General features: G+C 40.8%; 1 protein-coding gene across 11 annotated transcripts in view; it reads left to right on the top strand.

The window, feature by feature from the left end:
- Positions 1–24,161, top strand: part of HS6ST3 (heparan sulfate 6-O-sulfotransferase 3) — a 214,395-nt gene that overhangs the window by 154,221 nt on the left and 36,013 nt on the right. For 8 of the 11 annotated variants that reach the window (XM_081908228.1, XM_081908227.1, XM_081908235.1 and 5 more), the window contains exon 2: positions 15,471–22,557. In XM_081908228.1, coding sequence (XP_081764354.1) covers positions 15,471–16,179 — 709 coding nt within the window. In that variant the 3' untranslated portion in view covers positions 16,180–22,557. Of the gene's footprint in view, positions 1–15,470; positions 22,581–24,161 lie in introns of all 11 variants that reach the window. The other 3 variants (XM_081908229.1, XM_081908231.1, XM_081908230.1) reach the window with 2 other exon arrangements.

Raw genomic sequence — 24,161 nt, 5'->3', positions numbered from 1 at the left:
ATTTTGTTGGTGTACCAATTTCCTTGCTTAAGCTGGTGGAGGCAGTCTTGGAGTGTGGCATTGCGAACATCTAGGCTTTGAGAGACTTCAGCATTTATCTCAAGGCGGCTTTGTCCAGCGTGGTTCAGGACATCTGGGCTGCCATGGCAACCTTGGGACTGTTTCAAATTATATCTAGCCCAACACATAAGGCACGGCAATAACGGCTTGGTTTTTTTGTACTGGTTTGGGGGGAAATAATTGTTTGTGTAGGATGGCGAGTACAACTCCATTGTCATCACTATCTGATTGTGAAACAGCTGAGCAGCAGCAACAGGGGAGTGCCTTTTTTTCCAGAATCAGTGTTTGAAAGTGCCCCCCATTGAACCTGCTGAGTTATCATCAGACGTGATGTTCTGCTTCTAGTGATATCCAGAGGCTGGTAATGATCAGTGAGTGCCCTGGAAGTGGTAGTTTTCATCAGAAAAGGCAGGAGAAGACAGCTTGGGCATCTCAAGGCAAGGTGAGGCATGGCAAAAGCCATAGGAGGAAGTGGGAAAATCAACCAATATTGTGTTTTTCTGGAATGCTTTGCAACGCAGCAACAAGAACAAAATCTCATTGAACTATTATTGGAGAAGCAAGAGAAAGTTCCTGTGACTGAATTATCAGAGATTAAAGAAAATTCGCTCAGGGAAGGACGTTGTGTACTTGCTACTTGGTTTAGAAGGCCTATTTACTGAGCAGTTCTGGCATTTGTTTCATAGATAAGACATCTATCCTACTTACCTGACTACGCCAAAGATAGCTGCCAAAAAGAAGAAAAGAAAATGGAAAGAGAGGGAAAAAATAAATGTTCTAAGTGAAATTTTAAACAAATACAAAAGAAACTCCAAGTACTGCTTTTCTCATATCCAGATTTTTAAGAAGACTCTATTTGTTTGCAGTAATGACATATTTTCAAACTCAGTTGTACTGGTACAACTTGTATAGGTTAACCCTGCTTTTTTATTTTTTAAATTAATCTATAATCCCTCTGTTTTAAACTGTTAATTTCATTGGTGGTTATATACATTATGTATTACTTGAACAAGAAGAGGCATCATAATTCTATATTACTTGTTCCGCAGCTTGTCTAGCAGAACTGGGGTTGCCACAAGTGGTGTAAAACTTTAGAAATCAGAGTCATGATTGAAGGTTGCAAATTATAGCTAGTAATTAAGTAGCAAAAGGCTTAGAGCAGAGTGGTCTAGTTGGAAAGGCCATTTTAAAAAACTCTTACCTAGTAAGGTCATGAAGTCCTGTCTAGTTAAGAAAAGTAGCAGAGCAGATCCAATTGAGAAGATGGAAAGGTCAGTTACAATAAAGGCAGTCCCTTTCCTTAATAATCAGACAAGATAGGCACTTCATTGCCATAGGAGACTGGGAAAACTTCACAGAAAGGGCAGTTAATAACATTAGCTTTTCCGTTATTTGAAAATATAGCTTGTCTAGAAATCTCAAATGAAATTACACAAGTTGTAAGCTGTGACAAAGAAAGAATTTGTGACCAAATTTGATCCTCTTATGTTCCCTATGCCTTAATAGATCGTTCCAAACAACTCTTCAGCCCTCTGATGTGTTAGTCTACAACTTTCAAGAGTCTAAGCCAGCATGGCCAATGGTAAAGTATGATGAAAGTTGTAGACCAGCAATATCTGGAAGGCTACAGGCTCCCCATCTGTGTGCTAAGGGAAAAACTGTTTTCTCATCTTCTGTTTCCATCACAAAACTTGGTTTAATTTTTTTTTTAATGTGCAACTTCTGTTCTCACAATCCACAACTCCTATTTGGCATTTACAATTGGTCAAATGTTTTTATACTACAGACAGGATCTGAAGAAAAATGAAACTATTTTCATGAGTCCAAAGGGTCACTAGACCTGAAAGAAAATAAATACAGTATAGAGATGTCCACATTCTCTTAAGGTATGGTCCTATTCTAATGATCTCACTCCCAGTGGTCCTCCTCTACCTCAATCTAAGTTTATAGGGGCAGGCCAACGTTCAGAAAAGACAGGAAGATGCCAGGAATAGATTAATAGAATAGATTTTTATCTGTGAGAAAGATTAATATCTAATACAGAAGGGATGCTAAAGGTTAAAGCAGCAATAGATCAATACATACTTATGACCATTAAAGCAATAAGCGATTAGTCAGCAAGATACCTCTAGCGACAGGTGGGAATTAAAACTCACAGCAGGGCCTTGAAGGGTTTGAAGACAAGATAAGGGTTCCACTTCTAACTACCTTATTCCCAAGTTTATTGTCAACTCCTCCTCCTTGGCCTATGCAAATCAGGATATTAACTATCGGTATCTGATTGATTAGGACCTCTAAATGGATGTATCAGCCCTCCACTGCAGGTGGTGGTGGTGTAATACTTTGATTTTAACTGAGATGGTCAAAACTGGCTCTTCCTCATTTCTTGTCCACCTGACATATTAACTCATTTTCTGACTTACCTTGATTTTCCATTAAAATAGGTGTGTAGCTGACCACAAACTTTTACTCACATTCCACATATTCCAGTCTTCCTCTTGGCATAGCAATTTCACTTCCTCAGTTCTTGCTTGAGCATCTGTGGTCTCTTCCTATTTTTCTTGGCACATGTAAGTATACAAGCACATTCTTGCACTCTCAGCTGTTAATGCTTTCATAGTCTTTATTGAATTGAAATTGAAATACTTTATTGTCACTTGTACAACTTGCATACAGTGAGATTACACAAGCACCCCCCACTCAGCTCTCTTAGTCTTAATTCCCCTCATTTACTGACACACACACACACACACACACCAAACCCAAAAGTCAGTTGCCCTGTTGTTATCTTTTCATTCAGCAGCCGATGGATAGAAGCTGTTCTTTACCCTGTTGGTGCGACTAATCATGCTTCTATATCTTCTGCCTGAGGGCAGGAGATCAAGAAAGTGCCGGCCAGGGTGGGAATCATCCCTGAGAATTTTCCTTACTCTCCTGAGGCAACGTTCTTCCGCTATTTCATCCAGTGGATTCACGGGACAGCCCATAATATCTTGTGCTGTATTCACAATACTTTAGGATATTTTTCCATTAGTCCTGCCCTTTCGTGCAGATCTTTGGGCTCATAATCTTACTTCTTTCTAATATACTTAGGTACATTCAACAATGAGCAACATTTGTACCCATAAGCATCTATATTGTGAAACTCTCTAAACATCAGCAGAAAGCCATTCTAAAATCAGCCAGAGTAACAATATGGCCTAATAACTAACACAAGCCCTTTGTATGAGCCTAAGTAGCAGTTTGGTTACAGGCCTCAAGCTGCAGACTTAATTAGAACCATGTCTTGACTCTGAACTTTGCAAAGCTTATGCCCTTTTTCAGGAGAATAATGATACTGTGTAGATATTGAAAGAACCTTTCATTCACACTGAGTAATGACATCCATCCCCCACATATGCTGGATTATAGAGTCAGGTTTTAAGGTCAAATAGTGTCTACCATTTGAGGCCAAATTTATGACCATCTGGTTTCTCAATACAGTATCATCTTCAACTCAGTGGGTGGGGAGATGGAGTTGCCGTGTGGTCCACCATGACTCCATTTGCCTTTCCAGATTCCTTATTGGGAGCAGACACTTAATTTCAAGAGCCTGCACCTTGACCTGGGTTCCAGGATATATAAGGATTCTGTTAGTGTAACAGCCATCTCACTACCTAACAGCCTACCTGCATGGACTGATGGAAGTGGTCTCAGAATTGGTTCTGAGAACCACCAGACCTATTGTCTTGGAGAACTTAAGCACGCACACTAAGACCTCCTTGTCTGGTGCAGCTCAGGATTTCATGGCCTCTATGGCAGTTATGTGCCCATCTCACATTTTATTTTGCCAACACATTTAGTAGGGCATGGTTTGGTGATCTGTACTATTTAGAAAGAGTGTGGACTGTGAGTGGGGAAGCCCTTAAATAGTTCCTTTGGCATGGAAAGTTGTAATCTTAATTTTTAAAAACCCAAATGACTTGAATCAGGATACCTTTGAGAGCCATCTTCCAAGTGAATAGGACAGAGGCAGGGACTATATTAGGGCTTAGTAATATAGCTTATGCTGTCTGTCCTGTAATCACTAGAGTCACAAAAGATGGATAAAAGGGACAGCGCCTTTCCCCCTGTTGTTTCTGAAGGAGAGAAATATACCCACTCTTGTGCTATTTCTCTTGTATTTAGGCAGGTATTGAAGAGTGACCTATCCAGAAAGGCATTTATAACTATGCTACTTTTGGGCTTTTATTTAGGTTCTTATTTTCTGACACCAATGCTCTATATTTTAAATTGGTTGATCATTTATATATATTGTGTCAAATTTTAAATTGCCTTATTGTTTAGTTGCATCATTGTGCTCATCTATGAACATACTTATGTATCGAAAAATGGGTCATAAATTGTAATATTTTTTGTTTATTTCCCTAAGTTTATTTGTTTATTTCACTGCATAACTGTCATGATGAATTAAAGCTTCAGTGGTTTAATTTTCAAGTGCTTTTTTCCATTGGCAAAAGTGCTTTTTCAATTTGGCTCCCAAAATTAAGTGGCAGCATGTGAAATAGAGCTCATTATCTCTTATGCAGTTCCTATTCCAGCTGGAGGGACTAACCATGAGATATTTCAATAGTTAGTCCTTTGCCCTGTTGGCAACTTCTTGCAAACATTCCTGGATGTCCTTTCCTTCTCCCTCATATGTCTTTATCATTGTTTCATCTGCTGTGGTCTTGCTGTCCTTTTACTTCAAAAGGACCATCCATCTTGGCAAATAAGCTCCCAACTGACCTCTGGACTGCAAACATTTTATGGTGTTCTAGCCCTCTGAAACCATGACTGAGTTCTTCCCTATACTGTTTCTCCCAGTAAAACAGAAATAAAAAGTAATAAAACAGATATTCTACCGTGCTTTTACATAGGTGGGGAAAGAGGAGTTTGGATGTCTCTGAAATAGAGAGTGTCGTGGAATTATCCAAAGAGCAGTAAAGCTGAATATATATGGAATAAAAGGATTAGTTTCTGTTGAAGCCAGATGGTGAACTTCTGCTAATTAAAACTTTCCCATTCCAAATGCTAATAAAAACAATGAAAATCTACTTGGGCACAAGACCTTTTGATTTTTCATTTATTTTGGTCAGTAACTCAAGTATCACAACTAGCATTTTGGATGGGTGTAGTGTGGCACAAGAATTCCAGTTTTCATTTATAATTCACCTTAGGCAAGAATCAGCTCAGTACGAAGGGACAATGTGTCATTATAGATTCATACTGCAATGCTTGATATCTCCAGGTGAATGTGCGACTCATTAACCGTAATCCGTCTTGGAGATTCCCTCTAGGCTGTACCATTCTCTTCTGATGCTCTGCTTGTGACTCCATATAAATTGTGTGGTGGGACCATTTCTATTGATACTTCATTGGAGCAAAGAAATTCAATAGTCTAGAGTCTTCTGGTAGCAATTCCACTGACTTGATTCTTTTTGCTCACCAGTCTAAGAAGGGCAGAAAAGAGCACTTGGCTTGCAGTCCTTTATCAATTTTACCCAAGTGTATGCCCTGTTGAACTCAGTGGGACTTACTTCTGAGTTGACATGTATAGCGCTATCTGTTAATGAATGCCAGGCCATGGTTAGAGCGTTAGGCCAGATTTTTATGTCTCATTTTTATTTTATTTTATTTATAAAAAATATTTATATACCACTGTATCATAAAAATATTTTACCACAGCAGTTCACCACAGTATAAAACCCCCCCAAAAGATAAAATCAAAAAAGGTTAAAAAACAAGCTAAAAACAAATGAATACTATACATTATAAAGTATTTTGAAATACATTATAAAGTTGAATTAATATGTTTTCTTGGTTGGATAAAAATAAAAAAGCAAATTTTCAAATGGTCACATAACCTATTGCTGGAAACTCCATATCTCCCCCTATTTATTAAGTTAATTCTCAGCCTAAAGGGCCCCCTTCAGAGTATTCTGGGGGTGTTTTTTTGTGTTTTTTTTACATATGTCTGTATCATATGAAGTACGATTGAACTCAAAGTTCACTGATTTCCCTCTTTTCTTTAAATCTCTTGTGACTAGCCCATCTTACCTTGCAGAAGATCAACTCACAGATTTCTGGCTTTTTTAATAATTTGGTGAAGAACAAGAAATCATCTCAGCCTGTTCTTTCTGACTGTCGTGTATGGAACCAATAAGATAATAGCAATTGTAAGGTTCCACACCACTGGGGTACAAGCATTGTTCATGCCACAGATGTACAGATAAAAAAGATATTGATGGAAAACTATAATGTGTTGAAATGCTGCCATTGTATGGAAACCATTGCCATTGTATGGAAACAACTTTAATGCCCTTTTTAACATCAAGAAAGGAAATAGCTCCTAGGCAGCAGTTATTGGAGGCACCGTGCATAGACACCCAGCAGTAACGTAATTTCTGAACTCTCCACATTGCCAACTTGGTCACTACCATGCTAGAGTTCTTTAGCACTAACGAAGCAGTGCTTTTCCATAAAAATTAAAAATAGAATTAAAACAAGAGGTTCCACACAGAACTTAATAGTGCTGCATTACTCGACAATGCCTGTGACCAAGAATCTCATTTAATATTTACTCATAAGCAAATCTCATCCATCAAACACATTTTTCAGTTTTAATGCCAATGTTAATTCCAGGCTTCCTGTTTGCTGCTTTATTTTCAATGAGGTTGGTGGATTAGTGAGGCATTACCTCTTATCAGTCAACTTCTGTTATCCATGGTGTGTGGGGGGGTGGCGGGTAATTACCAGTTACCTTGCATTATTTTTCTTTTTATAGTAGAATAGCAGCATTTCACTACTAAAATGGAATAAATTAAAGCTGTCTTCATTTACAAATGTTGACAAATAAAGGGCACCTGTTCACTCATCCCCAAATCAAATTATGGCAATTTTGGAGTAAAAAACTAGTGTGAAAGCAACCAGACATTGTGCCCACTACAGTAATTATTTACTCCCTATTGGGAGTGGAGGTGTGAATACACCAGTAGTTTTACTTTCATATTTTTTCCTGAACCATTAAACCAAATTTCCTCAACGTGGTACCCTCAAGATGTTTTGGATAGATCCCATGAGCCACCAATATGGCCAATGGGTTAGGGATGATTGGAGTTGTAGACCAAAACACCTGGAGGGTACAGTGCTCGGAAAGGCTCTGTTAGGTCATATAAACTAGTCCCTTAAAAAACTAGTTTTTAAGGTTACAGTCATACCTCCGGTTGTGAACGTGTTCTGTGCGGGAAGCACGTTCGCAACCCGCAGTGTTTGTAGCCTGAAGCGCCGCTTCTGCACGTGTGTGACGTGATTTAGTGCTTCTGCACATTCGTGTGACATCATTTTGTGCTTCTGCACATCCGCGAGCACCGAAACCCAGAAGTAACCCATTCCGGTACTTCCAGGTTCGGCACAGTCCACAACCCGAAAACACGCAAGTCGCAGCATTCGTAACCTGAGATATGACTGTTGTTATTAACAGATTTTCCACTTGTTTCTTTAAAGGTTTTGAAGTTAAAAGAAAGGTGAAATAATGCAGATAATGCTCAATTGTTTTAGAAAGTAAGGTTCAGCATACAGTCTGAGCAACCAGTTTTGTTATTATGTTTGGAAATCATATTGTTCTTCTGTTGCTGATTCCTATATTTTAAATTTTTGTTCCTCAGATATTCTGCTCAGCCATAATACTCACTAGATGACACTAGCCATTGCTATTTTTCTCAGCCTAATGTACTTCAAAGGATTGTGAGGATAAAGGGTCATAAATCTCTAATAAATGATTTTGCACTTGATTAAAAGATTTCCACACAATATATTGAGAATGATGGGTGTGACTTGACAGGCCTGTGTTTTCTCAGTGTCTTTGGGACTTACTTAATCTATAAATTTGTAAATTGCTGAAAGACATTTCCATGGCTGGTACTTTCCTGGAAGCCCCATTGTGGGGCACTGTTGTGGGAGACTTATGATATAATATCAAATTAATCAGAGAAGGCTGTGGTTCCAGTATGTCTGTCTGAGAAGGGGTAATTGCAGCTTTGCAAATGAGTCTGCTTCTGAACTCAGGAATTCACCACTCATCATTAATATGTGGTAAGCTATTATGCACACATATTATTAGTCCATGAAGTGAGCACTATTACTGTCATTACTTGCTTGTGCCCTTCCCATTGGCATTTGGTTGGCCACTGTGAGAACAGAATGCAGGACTAGATGGGCCTTTGGTCTGATCCGGCCCTGCTTTCCTTATGTTGGTCTTAATGGACTGAAGCAACACCAGTAAGAAATGATGCATTACAAATTAAAGATGGCAACAATTATGCAGAGCGATTAGTGATTTGTGTGCTGCATGGCTCATTCTGAAATGTGTAACTGCTTGAGAACAGTTAGGTGAACATGTCAGTGCTAATACATGTTCAGTGAGAGGAAGAGACATGCCAATTAAAATGTGTCTTGGTGCTGGGAAAGATATGTGCTGAACTATTCTCGAGATGTATTTACAGTGGGGGGAAACCTACTAGATATTTGAAGTAATAGTTTCAAATGAATCATGGCTAAGGAAGAATAAGATCAGAGAGATGGCTACTTATTCACAGGTGTGTGGTGGTTACTGGCACAATTTTAATTACAGACCTGCTGAACGCAGCCCACCAATTGTGTGTAGATGCCTGCTGGAAGCTTGGTGAAGCTCCTGGTTTTTCTGACTGCCCAGGACTGCAAAAACATGGGGGTTGTCAAGCACATGGCAGGCCACAGTACATGGCTGGTGAGCAACATTCAGCTCAGTAGGCATCAGATTGTGTAGGCACACTAATTAGCTCTAAATTTAGCCCAGAACAGTTCCACCACTTGACAGTGTCTCATGATGTCTTTCCAGCCGTTCTCACCACAGCGTTCCTCCTCCTCCTCCCCTCCCCCTAGCCTAGCCCTGCCTTTGCTTCCCCACTGCCAGGCAAACCTTGCTGAAAGATGCTAAGGCTGTCTGAAGAAATCCAAGGAATATTATCAATGGATCAGATGTAAGGGTCTCATACTTTATTAATGTATTGTTTGCTGAGAGATGACTCAGGTGGAGATCTATTTTTGCACTGGCTCCTCTGTGTTAACTTCAACCGTGAACTTTTCCTTTGCTGTTCTTTCTTAACTTGGTGTGTGGGATTTTTGGTTTTTTGTTTTAGCCCTATAATTTAGGGCAAGTTCCTGCTGAATAATCTCTTTGGTAATGAGGCACTCAGGAGAGAATGTTTTGAGGACATTCGGTTTTGCTTCATGCCCAATTAACAACAATGGTTATAAAAAAAACTCTTGAGAATTATCTGAAGTGTAAAGTAGCTGCAGGGGCTGGCGATGGAAGAGCCTTGGAGGTCATCCAATCTAACAGTCTACTCAAGGCAGGATCTGCAATGCAGGAAGTAACTACAGCATTCCTGACACATGGCAGCGCAGCCTCTGCTTAAATGTCTCCAGCAAAGGAGAGCTCACCACCTCCTGAAGGTTGCTGAACAGCTTAGACTGTTCAAAAGTTCAAAACTCTGCTAACTAGCAATTTCCATCCGTTAGTTCTAGATCTGCCCTCTGGAGCAAGAATCCATGCTGCAGTGGCAGGTGAATGGGTCAATGGTCCATTTTCAATGGATTCCTTCAACATCCCTAGGAATGTTGGCATGAAGGCTAGAGAGGCAGTTAGACATTGGACAAGAAGGGTGTCAGAGGGGTACTAAAGGAGGGAGAAGGAGATTGCATAGAAGCTGAATGGATTCTTTGCCTCTTTTTCACTTGGAAGATATGGGGCACCTCCCTACGTCTGTGCTAATTTTTTCAGGAAGGGTGGTGACAAGAGATAAAGTAATTGGCTGTAATAACAAATTACAAATTATAAAAACACTAGTCCTGTTTGGCATTCACCCAATAGTTGTTAAACAATTTAAATGTGGAGTTATTGAACCTCTAACAAAAATACGCATTTTTGTTACAAAATTGTTTTATGCGGGTGGCACTGTGGGTTAAACCACAGAGCCTAGGACTTGCCGATCAGAAGGTCAGCGGTTCCAGTCCCCGTGACGGGGTGAGCTCCCGTTGCTTGGTCCCTGCTCCTGCCAACCTAGCAGTTCAAAAGCATGTCAAAGTGCAAGTAGATAAATAGGTACTGCTCCAGCAGGAAGGTAAACGGCGTTTCCGTGTGCTGCTCTGGTTCACCAGAAGCGGCTTAGTCATGCTGGCCACATGACCCGGAAGCTGTCTGCGAACAAACGCCGGCTCCCTCAGCCAATAAAGCGAGATGAGCGCCGCAACCCCAGAGTCGGCCACGACTGGACCTAATGGTCATGGGTCCCTTTACCCTTACCTTTACTAACAAAAATACATAATTTATCCCTAAGATCATCATCCACACCTTTAACATCTGTTCCAGTGAAACTGGTGGGAAGCATTATGGATGATAGAATTACCAAACATAAAGACATACAAATCCTGCTGAAGCAGAACCAGCATAGTTTGTGGAAGTGTAAGTCTTGAATCACTAACCTTTCAGAGTTCTTTAAATGTGTCAGCAAGCACACAGATAGAGGTGATGTAGGTCACATTGAATATTTAGAATTTCAAAAACCTTGTTATAATAGCACTTTCCTATCACAAAAATATTCCTTTTTGGCCATGACCTTTTGATATGGATCATGCAGTTCTGGATGACACTGTTTTTGTGATACTACTAAGCCATGGCTTATATATCATGGTTCAATTAACCATAGTTAAAGCTGATCATCTAAACCCAACCCTGAGGGTTAACTATGTCTTTAGGCAGTGCCAAGGGGGAAAGTCCCGCCCCAAACAAGGAGCTCACCCCACTTGCCTCTCTGAACTCTTTCTTGCCCCCTTCCTCTGATTTTTCCCCCTGGTGCTATAACTGACTATTGCAATTAGCTATCACCATGGTTAAAACGTCCTTGTTCATTAAGGGTTGTTGTTGGTTTATAAACTTGAGTTAACATTAACCATACCTTAGTATGGAGCCCAAACTGGCTCCTCCTTAACTATGATTAAGAGGTGTCACCACCCAAAGGCTCCAAAGCCATGAGTGAAGAGCTGCAGAAATTCAGACCATTCTCAAGGTTCAGTTGCTCTCACTCATGCGTTTAACTGTGCCTGTCAACAACTGCTTGTCCCACTCCCCACGTCATGTTCTGAAAGCACTTTCTAGCTTTCACTGCTGCTGCGCTGTGAGGCGAGAAAAAATTAAAGGCACCACAAGAATGCATTGGGATGCGTGGGAAAGGGTGTGCATTCAAATGAGCAACTTTAGAGTCGTTGCCACCTTTTCTTCAAGCACATTTTTTTGGCGTGGGGTGGGGGTCAGGACATGATTGCAGGTTCCCAAGCCACCAAGACTCCCTTTCGTCCATTTAAAAGGATCTTGAGCAGCTTTGTAGGAAATGCAGACTTGAACCCTGTGAGGAATAGAAGGATCACAGCTTGAGAAAAGTGGGTAAGACTGAAAAGTAGAGGGAGGGAAGGGGACAAATACCTCTCTTCACAGCATCTGCTGTTAAACTTCCAACCTAGCATGGAGCATGGAAAGGGTGAATGCTCTTCATTAATTATGTCCCCTTGGAGTGGGGGTGAGGATCAGAACTGGTGTGGCAGTTGGCAGCAGTAGCTGTAAGGTTTCCCATGTCTCATCCATCCATCCATCCATCCATCCATCCATCCATCCATCCTGTTGCCTAATAGCAAGCAGGCTGGTGACACTAATGACAAAGAGAGGTATTTCCAGTCTAAGGGCAGCATAAAGGCATTGGATAGCAGTCTGAAGCTGTGAGGAGGGCAGCAGGGAGAGGAGAGAAACTATGCTGTGGTATAAAAAGCCAAGGTATAAGTGATCGACTGGAAGATGCCTAGATTTTAACTGTACTTTTATCAACTCTGATTAATGTTAACCACGGCTTAGCATTATGCATGGATGAGGCCTTTGGCTAAAGTGTTCCCAAATATTCTCCCAAATAAATTTCATTTCTGCCTGAGTTTTTGGCAATTAGTAGAACTGTCAAAAGCACATGTTACAAAATGGTGACAGAATTTGCTTTCCCCCTTCCTTTCTACTTTGCCCATTGTAGTGCAAGCATGTTAATGGTTACATCAAGTAGTCTCTTTTTATTTTTATTTTAAGTAATTATTCCTAAATGAGTGCTGCTTGGAGAGGATTTAACAGATTCCCTGGAGCATTGTATAGTTAGTTGTGTACAAGAAATTTTATTCTTAATTAAAAAATGTCTTCTTCCCTTTGCTGTCTGTTTTCTACGATCTTTTCCCCCTGAGTAGTCATTCTGTCTTATATTGTCCTCCCAATATTTTAAAATGCTTCAAGGCTTCCAAAGTGTTGTTGCTATGTTTACTGTTGCTAAGGCCTTTTTGTACATTACTTTTATAGGAGATGATTACTTTATAACAGATTTATGATTCACCATGTTGGCTTAAAAAGGTAAATGTATTTATTACTTGCTAACAAGCTGTGTATGCTGACTTCTTCGCCCCCATAAGAGAGATGTGCAAAATGGCCCTTAGAAATTACTTTGTCATATAACTTATTTCATAGTTAGAATTTGCAAGTCTTGTTAATTAGATTTGTATCTCACAATTTGGTTCAAAGCAGCTTGTGGAGGTAAAATCATTAACAATAGTACCATAAAACAACGTAGGCTTAGATAAGACTTTGAAAGGGAAGTCAAGAAGCGATTGCATTTCTGTTGTTGTTAACGTGCAAAAGGCAGAGTAGGGCTGAGGAGGTTCTTAATGAAGATGACGAGTCTCGTCATATCCTGGATGGCCAAGGTCATTGCAGAACTATGCTTGGGGAGAAATGTTGTTGACGATACCAGTATCCAGAAGAACTAGCCCTACCATAAAGCAGAATAATGCAGCAGATGACAGTGGGGAGGTGGCAGGGGGCTGGCAGATGCAATTATACATGGCATGTAGGCAGCACAGAGCCCCCTAAGCTAGGCTGGTCCAGTAGAGGCTGCTCTCCTATTGTCAGGGTTGAACTAAGACTCCATTTTCAATCCAATTGGCTTCTCTACAAGGAATGGAGGGGGTGCCATATCATTGTTCACCACAGACGTGTCTTGGGCTGTCCCTGATTCTGTGACGTATGCATATTTACTTAATTGAATCAATACCTTAATGCTACCAACCTGCTTGTCTTGTATTTGGAATTTTAAATGTGTTGGAGGAGGCTGGTGGGAAGGATGCATGTGTATTGAGAAAATATTACATCAAGTGAAGATGATGAAGGGGGGGGGATGATGGGAGCTGGGATTGATGAGGAAGGATAGAAATGATTCACAAGCTGCTGTTTCTGTTCCTAGGCAGCATTCAGGCACAGATGATGCAACTGAAAAGCCCTATTATACCAAACATTTGGATTTGAGGCAATTTAATCTTGTCCTTTTCTTTCAGAGCAGTACATCTCTCTAATCAAATCTATGAGGAGAACAAAAAAGATGGCTGGGAAGTTAGCAGCAGCTGCTTATAACTTCACATGTTGCTGCGTGGAGAAGTGATTACCTGTAGCCTCTGGGCATCCGACAATGCTATATTTCCCATAATTTCATAATTATTCAGAAAGCTGGAGAAAAGCTAAAGGACAAAGTGACGTCTGCCTTTATTGCATGGCCAGAGGCCACAGATGACTGAATCTCCTTAGAGATCCACCGCATAATATGCATTTCTTATTTAGCCCTGGCAACTTTCCAAATGGTACCCATTCCTTCTCTTTTGCATTATATCAAACATAATTAAATTTTCACATGACTGGAGAATGTGTGTGCTTATGTGTTTTAGTGGACGCAGTTTGTTGTCTGAGGTTATTCAGAAGCTCTTGTATGATATGACGCGAGACAGGGCCGGCTCACCTATGAGGCAAAGTGAGGCAATCGCTTCAGGCAGCAGGATCCACAGCGGCAGCAGATCTAGCCTCCAAGAACTGCATTGCCTGCTGCCGCTGCCACAGTGGCAGCAACAGAAATGGCACACTTGTTGGAGGCTGCCTCCCCTCCCCCCATGCCATCTCTACAGTGGGTTCTTGGTGACTAGGAGGCACTGCTGGTCTCCTCCCCTGTTGTTGTTATTCTGCCCTTTATACTGGGTTGTCCCAGCTACTCTGGACGGTTCACGACAAAATACTAAAAACACAATAAAACATCAACCATTAAAAACTTCCCTTCAGATGTCCTCTAAAAGTCATTTAGTTATTTCTTTGTTTGATATATGATGGGAGGACATTCCACAGGGCAGGTGCCATTACCAAGAAGTCCCTCTGCCTGGTTCCCTGTAACTTCACTTCTCACCATGAGAGAACTGCCAGAAGGCCTTTGGAGCTGGACCTCAGTGTTCGGGCTGAACGATGGGGGTGGAAATGCTTCTTCTGGTATGCAGGGCCGGTCCTGATGCGAGAGATATTGATTAAACCAGGCCAAAAAGAAGAATTTTCTAAGCTAAGCTTTATTTAAGACCAAAGCTTAAATCAGGCACTTGTGAAAATATAAATATAAAAAAATAGGACTCTTAACTATTACATTGCTGTAGCTTAGAGATTAAATGCTAGATGAGAGAACCCTACAATGTTTGTCACATAAAAATTCATTTCTGTATTGCTTCTCAGAGTTGAACTTTACATGACTGCAGAAAATCAATGATTGCATATTTCACTCTTTTTTCAAATGTTTAACAACCACCACTGGGGTTGGGAATCTGATTAGGATTGTGTGACTGGGGGAGGAAGGATTTACTTTGCCCCCTATACCCTTTTCTTGATGAAAATCCCTCATTGCTATTTGCCCAATGGAGAAAAAGATTTGAGTACCAGTTTAACACTTCTGTGTTTTGCCTTACTGCTTTGGGACCAATTTTCATTGGGAAAACGGTACAGGGAGAAAGGGCTAATGCCCCCTTCTCCAACACTGCAGTCCTAATTAAACCCAGAGGTGTGGGGGAGACTGTTACGGGTTTTTTTTAAATAAAAAAGTAAGAAATCTAATCCTGGATCTCACACTGTTGGATTTAATTTGGCTCTTACAGAGGAACATGTGTCAGAAAGCTGGAGGAAATCCAGCTCTCACCAGAAAGCCCTATTACTTTTCTACAGACTGTATAAACTGTTTCACTTCTTTTTAATTGTATGTTGTTACCTGCTCTGGGATCTTAAGGTGTAGGCTAGATAAGAAATCTTATAAATAAAGAAAATAGTAATACAGATGAGATTATCTGAGGGATATCATAATCCAGTGTCAAACATACCCAATTCCAGACATTTCTTTGATGTTCTTCAATTAATAATTGACTAATTAAAGGAAGCAACACACCACTGAAACCTTAATTTCTTTTCTTAATTCTTTCAGGAACTTCTATTACATCACAATGCTGAGAGACCCTGTGTCACGCTACTTGAGTGAATGGAAACATGTTCAAAGGGGTGCAACATGGAAGACTTCTCTCCACATGTGTGACGGGAGGAGCCCAACCCCAGAGGAACTGCCGATGTGTTACCTAGGGGATGACTGGTCTGGGGTCAGCTTACAGGAATTCATGAATTGTGGCCATAATTTGGCTAACAGTCGGCAGGTGCGCATGCTGGCAGATCTCAGCCTGGTTGGATGTTACAATTTGACCTTTATGAATGAAAGTGAAAGGAACACGATCCTTCTCCAAAGCGCCAAGAACAACTTGAAAAACATGGCCTTCTTTGGGCTCACAGAATTTCAGAGGAAAACTCAATATCTCTTTGAGAGGACATTTAACCTGGAGTTCATCTCTCCGTTCACTCAGTACAATATCACTCGAGCCTCTAATGTGGATATCAGTGAGTCAGTGCGGAAGCGCATCGAAGAGCTGAACTTCCTGGATATGCAGTTGTATGAATACGCTAAAGACCTATTTCTGCAGCGCTTTCAGTATGCTAAGCAAGAAGAGCATGAACTAAATCGCCAAAAACGACGGGAGGAGCGAAAAATGTTGCGTGAACAGAAGGTCCATGAATGGCAAAAAGAGGAGGAAGCAGAAACACTAGCTGTTACTGAGGATTACAACAGTCAGGTGGAACGGTGGTGAATTTCCCTTGTGTGTGTATACACACACACACTCACACTAAGAGACACTGATATTTCATTGAACTTAATTATTCAACTGTGAATAGATATGTGGAACTCCTATTGTTCTGATAAATGAGAAAGAGTCTCTCAGCCACCCTTCCGCATTTTATGTTTTGGCTTTTTAGATTTTGTCATTTAAGAAAAACAGTATGTTGTGCTTTTCAGTCCGCCTTAATCAGTGTTATTTGATTGGCTGTTGAATAGCTTACTATTTATTGTTTATTTATTATATTTACTGTCTATCCTGACTTTCCTGACACATATCTTTCCAAGGAGGCTTACAGTGAACATCAAAATACATTAATAACATCAGAATAAACAATATCAAAAATCTAACAAGTTATCAGGCTCCTTGTCAAGGGGTGGTTGGTGGCAGATGGCCCTGTGGAAGGAGAAGAAACACTCCAGCTGGAACGGGAACAGGCTCCCAGTGTTATCTTTACCTAGCTGCTTCCCTCTCCTGGAAGAATCCTTTCCACATAGCAACCAGTGTCTTCCAGTGCATTGCCCCTACTTTGATCTTAAGGTTTTTTTCTTATGACATTATTTACAACGGAAGCTTGGAAGGAGGGTGGAAATGAAAGCTCATGCCGCAGTATCAGTTTCACTTATATACAATGATTTGCCATGGCTGGTCTTCTAGTCCCTTGTAAATTGTACTGTGTATGTTCGTGGTGACTGTAACAGAGAAAAACCTGCTGCCCTTCAACTATTTACAGGCAATCTTTTATTTCAGGGAAGAAGTCAGATGTCTAATTTCATGATTTGTTCTAAACCTTGGATTGTGTTATCAAAGAAATGACGTTGAGAGGAGCTTGAAGGCAGCTTAAATCCAATTTATGCTTTTTAAGTAGCCAAAGCACACAGGCTGACACAGTAACTAGCATACTTTTAAAGAAGCAGTATTGGCTACTTCAGGATTTTGAGAGCACAAAATTCAGGGCAACAGACTTGGTTGTCTTGATAGTATTTTTCCTGAACAGGGCTGGGGGGGGAGGGGTTATAAAGGATCCAGTCAGATTATAATATAGTAAAGTACTGACCTGAATATATTCCTCAAATTTGTGTATTAGGGTTTTTCACAGATATAACTTTATATAGTGTGATCCCTGGCTTCCTCCCATGCCACTTATTGAAAGCATGCAAGTCTCATGTGTGGGAGAATCACAAGAGATTATCATGTTTGTGCACAGATTCATGTGTCCCCAGTATCCCCAATTCTGGAACTTCCATAATCTTTAGGGACGTCTTTAGCGCACAGAGCAAAATTTGAAACAAAAAACTACACATCTAAAGATTTTTATTGCATTCTAACAAGACTTTCATATGCTGGGCTGGAATAAGGAATGGTGAGTGGGTTAGGGGGCTGCTCCAGGTGCCGTAATTGAGGGCCCCCAAAATACTTATTTATGTTATATGTATTCGTTTACAAAAATAGCACTTATTTATTTAAATAATGTGAGGTGAAATTATTGGATTTTGCTTTAAAATATGAGACTGTGTTAAATGCTGCAGGAATTTCATCAGAAATCGAAAGCTTGAAGAACCAGACACTACCAAATCTCCCGGTTCCAGAGACAGCAAAAAAGTTAGACCTGTTGAAATTAATTGTAAATATTCTGTTAAAATGTCTTATCTAAAGTTAGGAACATACTTGCTCTTTATCGTTTTATTACAACCGTTTGTCGGTTTTTTATGTTATAAAACACGTGGTTGGCTTACAGATGCATTTCACGTTGTTTGCCAAAGGAGTCAAGCTATTTAGTTTTGGTTCTACTCATTCATATGGCAAAACTAGAAATATGGGTGATAAAATTCCACAAACATTTATTTCAAATTATTTCACCAAAAGTTCGGTCAAGTTTCTCCAGCTTTAATGCTTAGATATGAGAGGATTTAGAATGTTTCACTTTTGAATCTACTGGTTTCAGATATTTGATAAAACTTACCTGCATCACTTTAGTTTAAGATTCCTGCTCATTGCAAAAACTTACTGATTGCAGTGAGTTTACTCTTAAGTATGATAGACAAAGCAATCCACCACTACCCTTATGCCTGGCTGAGGCAACTTGGCTAGGCAGTTGTCCCTCTTCCCTGCTTTCCTGGCTTAGCCAGCTGCTGCCACCAGATTGATGCCATCAGCATTTCCATCAGTGCTGATCTCCCCCTTCCATCAGTTATATGGGCACACAGGAGGCTTGTAGGTAGTATGGCTGCCAACAGGGGCCAGCATACTGTTGGCATCCATCTGTCTCGAGAGACAATGGAGTGCACCTCCGCGGGTGAAGTCAAACCATTACATTAGCAGCACTGAAGTGACTTCTCCAGGATGCAAGCCTGGCCAGTGTGTATGGAGATCCTGGGTTGCCCAGACAACACCCTCCTCTCAAATTTGCTGATGTGGTCCAAAGGAAAGCAGAGAAATACGTTTGGCACCAGCTTGGCTGCAGGAGTTGCTGGAAGGAAGTATACAAGGTATATACAAGGCATCATCGTACAACAGAAAGCCCCAGAACAAGGCATTTAAGCCGAAGGAGGCTGAATCCTAGGCCAGCCTTGCTGCCATCATATGACAGCACTGGGCATGATCCAGGCCCAATTGCGCTTCCCCACTTTTCTGCTGCAGCCACCATGAAAATCAGGTCTGCAGATACGATTATTCTGCTGCTCCCCAAAGCCATACTGGTGGTGGTGAGTAATTTAGATTGTGCCCTTGGATATCACACCCTTGTTTTCCTTTACTTTAAGAATGTCTTCTGGCTTAATACTACAGTTCTTAAAGCTATCTTCTTTTCAAGGCATTTAAAAAATGCTCCATGCAGTGTATTTCAGGATTCAAGCTGCCGTGTCTGAGTGGTTTTCCATATGTCTGAACACAGCAACCAGGATAAGCAGATCCTCTTTATGGCACAAAGAAGTTGGTTTTGAGATGAACTGTTTTTGAAGTGTTGGCGCACTTTCAAGCTAATATTAGAGACCTTTGCATGAAAACCTACCTACTCTTTGCTAGTTGTATGTAGAGCATGCTTCTTTCCCAGCTAACAGTGTTATTGCTGTTTATCTGACATATTTGGGAAACCAGATCCCACTCTGCTCCTGTTTGCCTCATTGGGGCTTGGTGCCATTTAGAACAGGAAACGGATGCATTAAGAGAGCAGCAGAGGGTCAGGAAACTGGAAGGGTATTGAGCATGTAGTTGGCAGCAAAATCATTATAAAGAAGTCACCGAAGAGCAAGCGCAGACACTCAGAAATAAGGAGACGCCAGGACAAGAGATTCTACTCGTGGAGATTCTTAGGTTCCTTTCTCCTCTAAGTACCTTCTGTGAGAGACCCTAACCTGATTTTTAGCGTGATAGCTGGTAACAGCCCTGATGATCTGGCTCTTGGGGCAGCTTAGAGGTATGTGGTTGTTTCATGAATGAGAAAAGCTTGGTTTGTGAAAAATGCCTCTGTCTGCTTCCTTTTCTTCTGCAGCCAGCCACTAAGTAGACAGACCCAGCGTGACCTGAAGCAGAGGACTTTGGCTCTCAAGAGTTGGCCTGTACTTTCCATCTTGAGCTATATAGTCCATTCTTTAGTATCTGCTTCCTGGTTTTGCTCTGCCACTCCTGATCTTTGTCCTGGTTCATCCTGGAGCTTGTTATTTTTTTATCAGACTGCTTTTCTGGCTGCTCCCTGAGGCTTTCCTATGCACTCATCTGTTACTGATGGTTGTTTTGCCATGAACCCTCTGGTTCAGGGGCTTTAACTACCAAGACTTGTAGAGGACTTGCAGAATCAGAATCAAATCAGAACGCATCCATGCAAAAAGGCTTCGCCTAATTTGTAAATTAGGTGCCATCTTTATCTAATTCATAAATTAAACAATGCCTCAGTCTGACTTGTGAGATTGCCTATGAAATGCTCAAAAATTGATACGTTACTGTCGGATAAAATTTGCAGTCTGGTGCCAAACTAATGTCTAGTTTTGACTGAAACTAGACATAATTCTGAAGATCCATAATTAGGATTCTCTGTTGTTTAAATTAAAATTGTGAATCAGTTGATCTGGGGAGGGACATTCTAATCCAACCCTGTGGTGTTTTCCCAGTTAAAACAACCCGCCTCTGAAATTGCTATTATATCTTCACATTTTCCCCATAGGAAACGAAGCTGCTCAAGGAAGGGCATTTTAACTGGGAAAACACTAGTGGGGAAGAGCTAACAGCATCTCTCCCCATGCTTTAGTCCCAGACCAATTCATTTTCCTGTGTGGGTGCCTTTTTTAAAAAAACAACAACAATGGAAAATTATAGTCATGGATCTTCCACATCACTTCACCTTTATGTTTTGATGAAGCCACCATTTCCTTTAAAACTTTGTTTGTTTAATTAATTAATTAATTATGCAGTGAAGTGGCAGGTTTATAAGTCAAGCAGAAGCTTTGCTCCATTTAATGTTACAAAAGTGACGGAAGCTTTGTTTAGATCTCAAATTAGGCAAAGGTGTCACTAATCTTAGGAATTAGGCAGAGGTTATGTGACTGAAGTAGTAATGTTTCCATTTTCATGAATTAGGCAGAAGATTTGTTTAATTTGAAAATTATCAAAAGGCAGTGCCTAATTTGTAACATAAAACAACATTTTGCTTATTGCATTAACAAAACAGTTCCACCAATATAGCGTAACAAGCCTTTGGCAAGAACTCTTTAAAAGCCCATTTGTAATCTAATTATTATCCACCAGCCCCCTTTTTAAAAGCTACAAAAGAGTTTCTAAGCCCTTTCATGTTCTCTGTGATAATTTGTTGATAGACTCTGTCGCATCAGCAAAAAAGATGCTTAACTATAAACAGAAGGCCACATTCACAGCTTGCTTTCTCTAGATTTCCATTCTAGTTTCAGTGCTGATATTATCATGCAGCTTCAAATGAGGTCAGGAAATAGCTAATTGTTGTCAATTCATACTGTACGTTTTCATCCTATACACGTATGTGGCAAGTTCATTCTCCAAGCGCAGATTCTTTTGTAGCCAAAGCAGCAGCACCCATTCACAAGAATTCTCCCCACACAGAAAAGGGGGAACCCCAAGTGGGGACCCCAAAAGAACTGTGCATGCACTGTGGTTATGGAATGCTGGCAGGCTGTTGAGTAGGGACAGGAATGGAATGCAGTTCCTTCCAAAGAGTATGGCTGGCTGGCTGAAGGCTTGAATGGGAATAGGAGCACCACATACTGCAACATTCTGTTGCAGCTCCCACTTTATAATACTAAAGTTCTGGTTCTTAGGAAATTATTTCATGCCAAAACAAGACCATAATACTTCTCCTACTTGGATGCTGCAAAAGAACTTTCTCTTCTCTGTAGAGACAGCGTGCTGCTTGTTCTTTTACTAAGTATGCCCAATACACCTGAATGTTTTCAGTAGTAATTGGCTGGAGGTCTCCACTGAGCAAAAAGCTCTCTACCCTAGCATTTTTACCAAGTTATTTTGGGCAACAAATTAATCAATATCTTTCATAGACCGGGCTTTCTCTAAACTTGTCAGTTTACTCTAATGTATGTGTTTGCACGCAAACCCACATTTTTCTGCCCCAAGAGTTGTGCAGCCTACCATTTCTCATGGGACTTTGAGCAGCAATAAGAATGTAAAACATTGGTCTGAAATATTATTGTACAATTTATCTTATGGAAACAAGACCACTGCTTTAAAAAGACAGTCTTGTTTTTTGTGGCTGTTTGAGATAACCCAATCTGATGCTTCAAAGAAGAGACTGGTAGAAGCAAAATTATTCAGCTGCAAGAATTATGGAGCTAAATACAATGGCATTGTTTCATTTATACTCATGTCAACCCACTGGGTTACCGTAGGCAGTATTCTTCAGCCTTGAGTCTTGAGGTGTTGGGCTGTAACTCCCATCATTCTGGCCATTGGCTAAACTGACTTGGGATGACTTGGAGCAGAGAAATATAAATGGTATGTTTCTGTTCTGGAGGTTCACAATTTAAAACATTTAAAACAGGAGCAGCAACACAAGGAAACACAAAAAAACAAACACAATTCTATTGGCTGGCCAACTTCTGTGTTTGGGACGTTACTCTGTTTTCCCTTCCTAGAGGAAGACCCATGTTAGTCTTGCAGCAAAGTCAACAAAGAGTTGTGTCACACAAGACTCCTTGTTGTCCTGTTCTCCATGGCATTTCTATAGCAACTACAACTCTTCAACCCCATCATGAAAGGTCAGGTCGAACAATAAAGTTGACATTCCAACTACAGACCACATGGGCTCAGGTGGCATGAATTCATAAATCAGTACAGGAAAGGCTGAGGAACTAATGTTCTTCCTGAAATATGCAAGTACTGTAAACTTTATGTTAAATGTACAGAATATCATTACTTATTTGCCCACCGTGTAAGTTGCTAAGGAAATGTTTGCATCACCCCATGATTAAATTTTGGTTGGGTCACTAAAGTAAAGGGACCGCTGACCGTTAGGTCCAGTCGCGGATGACTCGAGGTTGCGGTGCTCATCTCGCTTTATTGGCCGAGGGAGCCGGCATACAGCTTCCGGGTCATGTGGCCAGCATGACTAAGCCACTTCTGGCGAACCAGAGCAGCACACGGAACCACTGTTTACCTTCCCACCGGAGCAGTACCTATTTATCTACTTGCACTGGTGTGCTTTTGAACTGCTAGGTTGGCAGGAGCAGGGACCGAGCAACGGGAGCTCACCCCGTCGCGGGTATTCGAACTGCCTACCTTCTGATCAGCAAGCCCTAGGCTCTGTGGTTTAACCCACAGCGCCACCCACGTCCCTGGTTGGGTCACTAGGCACCATTTAAATTCCTTTGTATGCCTATCAGAATTCCCATTGTTATGACTCTCTTATCTCTCCTTATAGGAATCTTCATCATATGCATTTCACGTTAGCTTGAACCGTTCCCCCCACCCCAGCAGTTTCTGACTCCATTCTCTAAACAAAATATGACTGATATATAAGGAGTGTGCTTTATGTGAAGATATTGTGTGACTAAAAGCAGATCTGGGCACGTGGGGTGATGCTTTCTATTCTTCTCTCACTAAACTTTTCAAAAATACTGTGATAATTGAACATATATCAGAGGACCAAATCCTATATTTCAGCTGTTGTGTAGAAGACACTGGAGGTCCTTCAGCTCCACACAATTAGAGTGTTGCTTGGCAAGTAAATCAATTCCATTACATTAAGAGTTTTCATACCATTATTTCACATTCTTGGTGGCAGCTGGAGCTGACTTGTCACCACACAAGGGGGATTTTTTTTCTGCATCATGACTTAGAAAGGGAGGCATACTCCTCCTCCTCACATGCTGAATTCCAATAACTATTGGGGGGACTGCATTTGTAATTAATTAAAGAAAAAATGAAGATGTAGTTGCACCCTGTTCATTAACCATAAGGTATAGCTTGGCTCAGTCACGAAATTTGACCAGGGAAACTAACTTATTTTGATAGACAGCCATGCCATCTGCCAGGCCAAATATCTGTTGGATTTAGGGTTAAGGATTGGGGTCCAGAGTTGAAAGTGACAATGTAATCAGCTAAAATGCATTTAAATTGATTGTGTTTCAGTGGCACTTTCAGGTAATTGGTTTTGCTATATGCACCTGTTCTGGCCCTCGCTCAACAGTGACTCCTTGACTCAGACAGGGCTTGATTTTGATTAGTGTTGGAACGCAGCTGTGAATGCAAATTACTCTGTCACTAAGTGATGCTTCTGTTTGTTATTTTACCACTTCATTGGCTTTCCAGTGTCGTGAAGTAATTCCTAAATTTACCTCTGATCTCTGTTGATTTATGAGAAGGGACCCTCTTGGAACTTCTCTTCATTCCCATGAAACACAAGATGTAACGGTGCTACAACTTCCAGGCCCTACAGGCAGAACCTTTGCACGCAGGGAAGGAGAAAATATGGCTATCCC

The sequence above is a fragment of the Podarcis melisellensis genome, assembly GCF_964234715.1.
Source record: "Podarcis melisellensis genome assembly, chromosome: 4".
In the NCBI taxonomy this organism is placed as follows: Eukaryota; Metazoa; Chordata; class Lepidosauria; order Squamata; family Lacertidae; genus Podarcis; species Podarcis melisellensis.
This window is presented reverse-complemented; position numbering and strand designations above follow the sequence as displayed.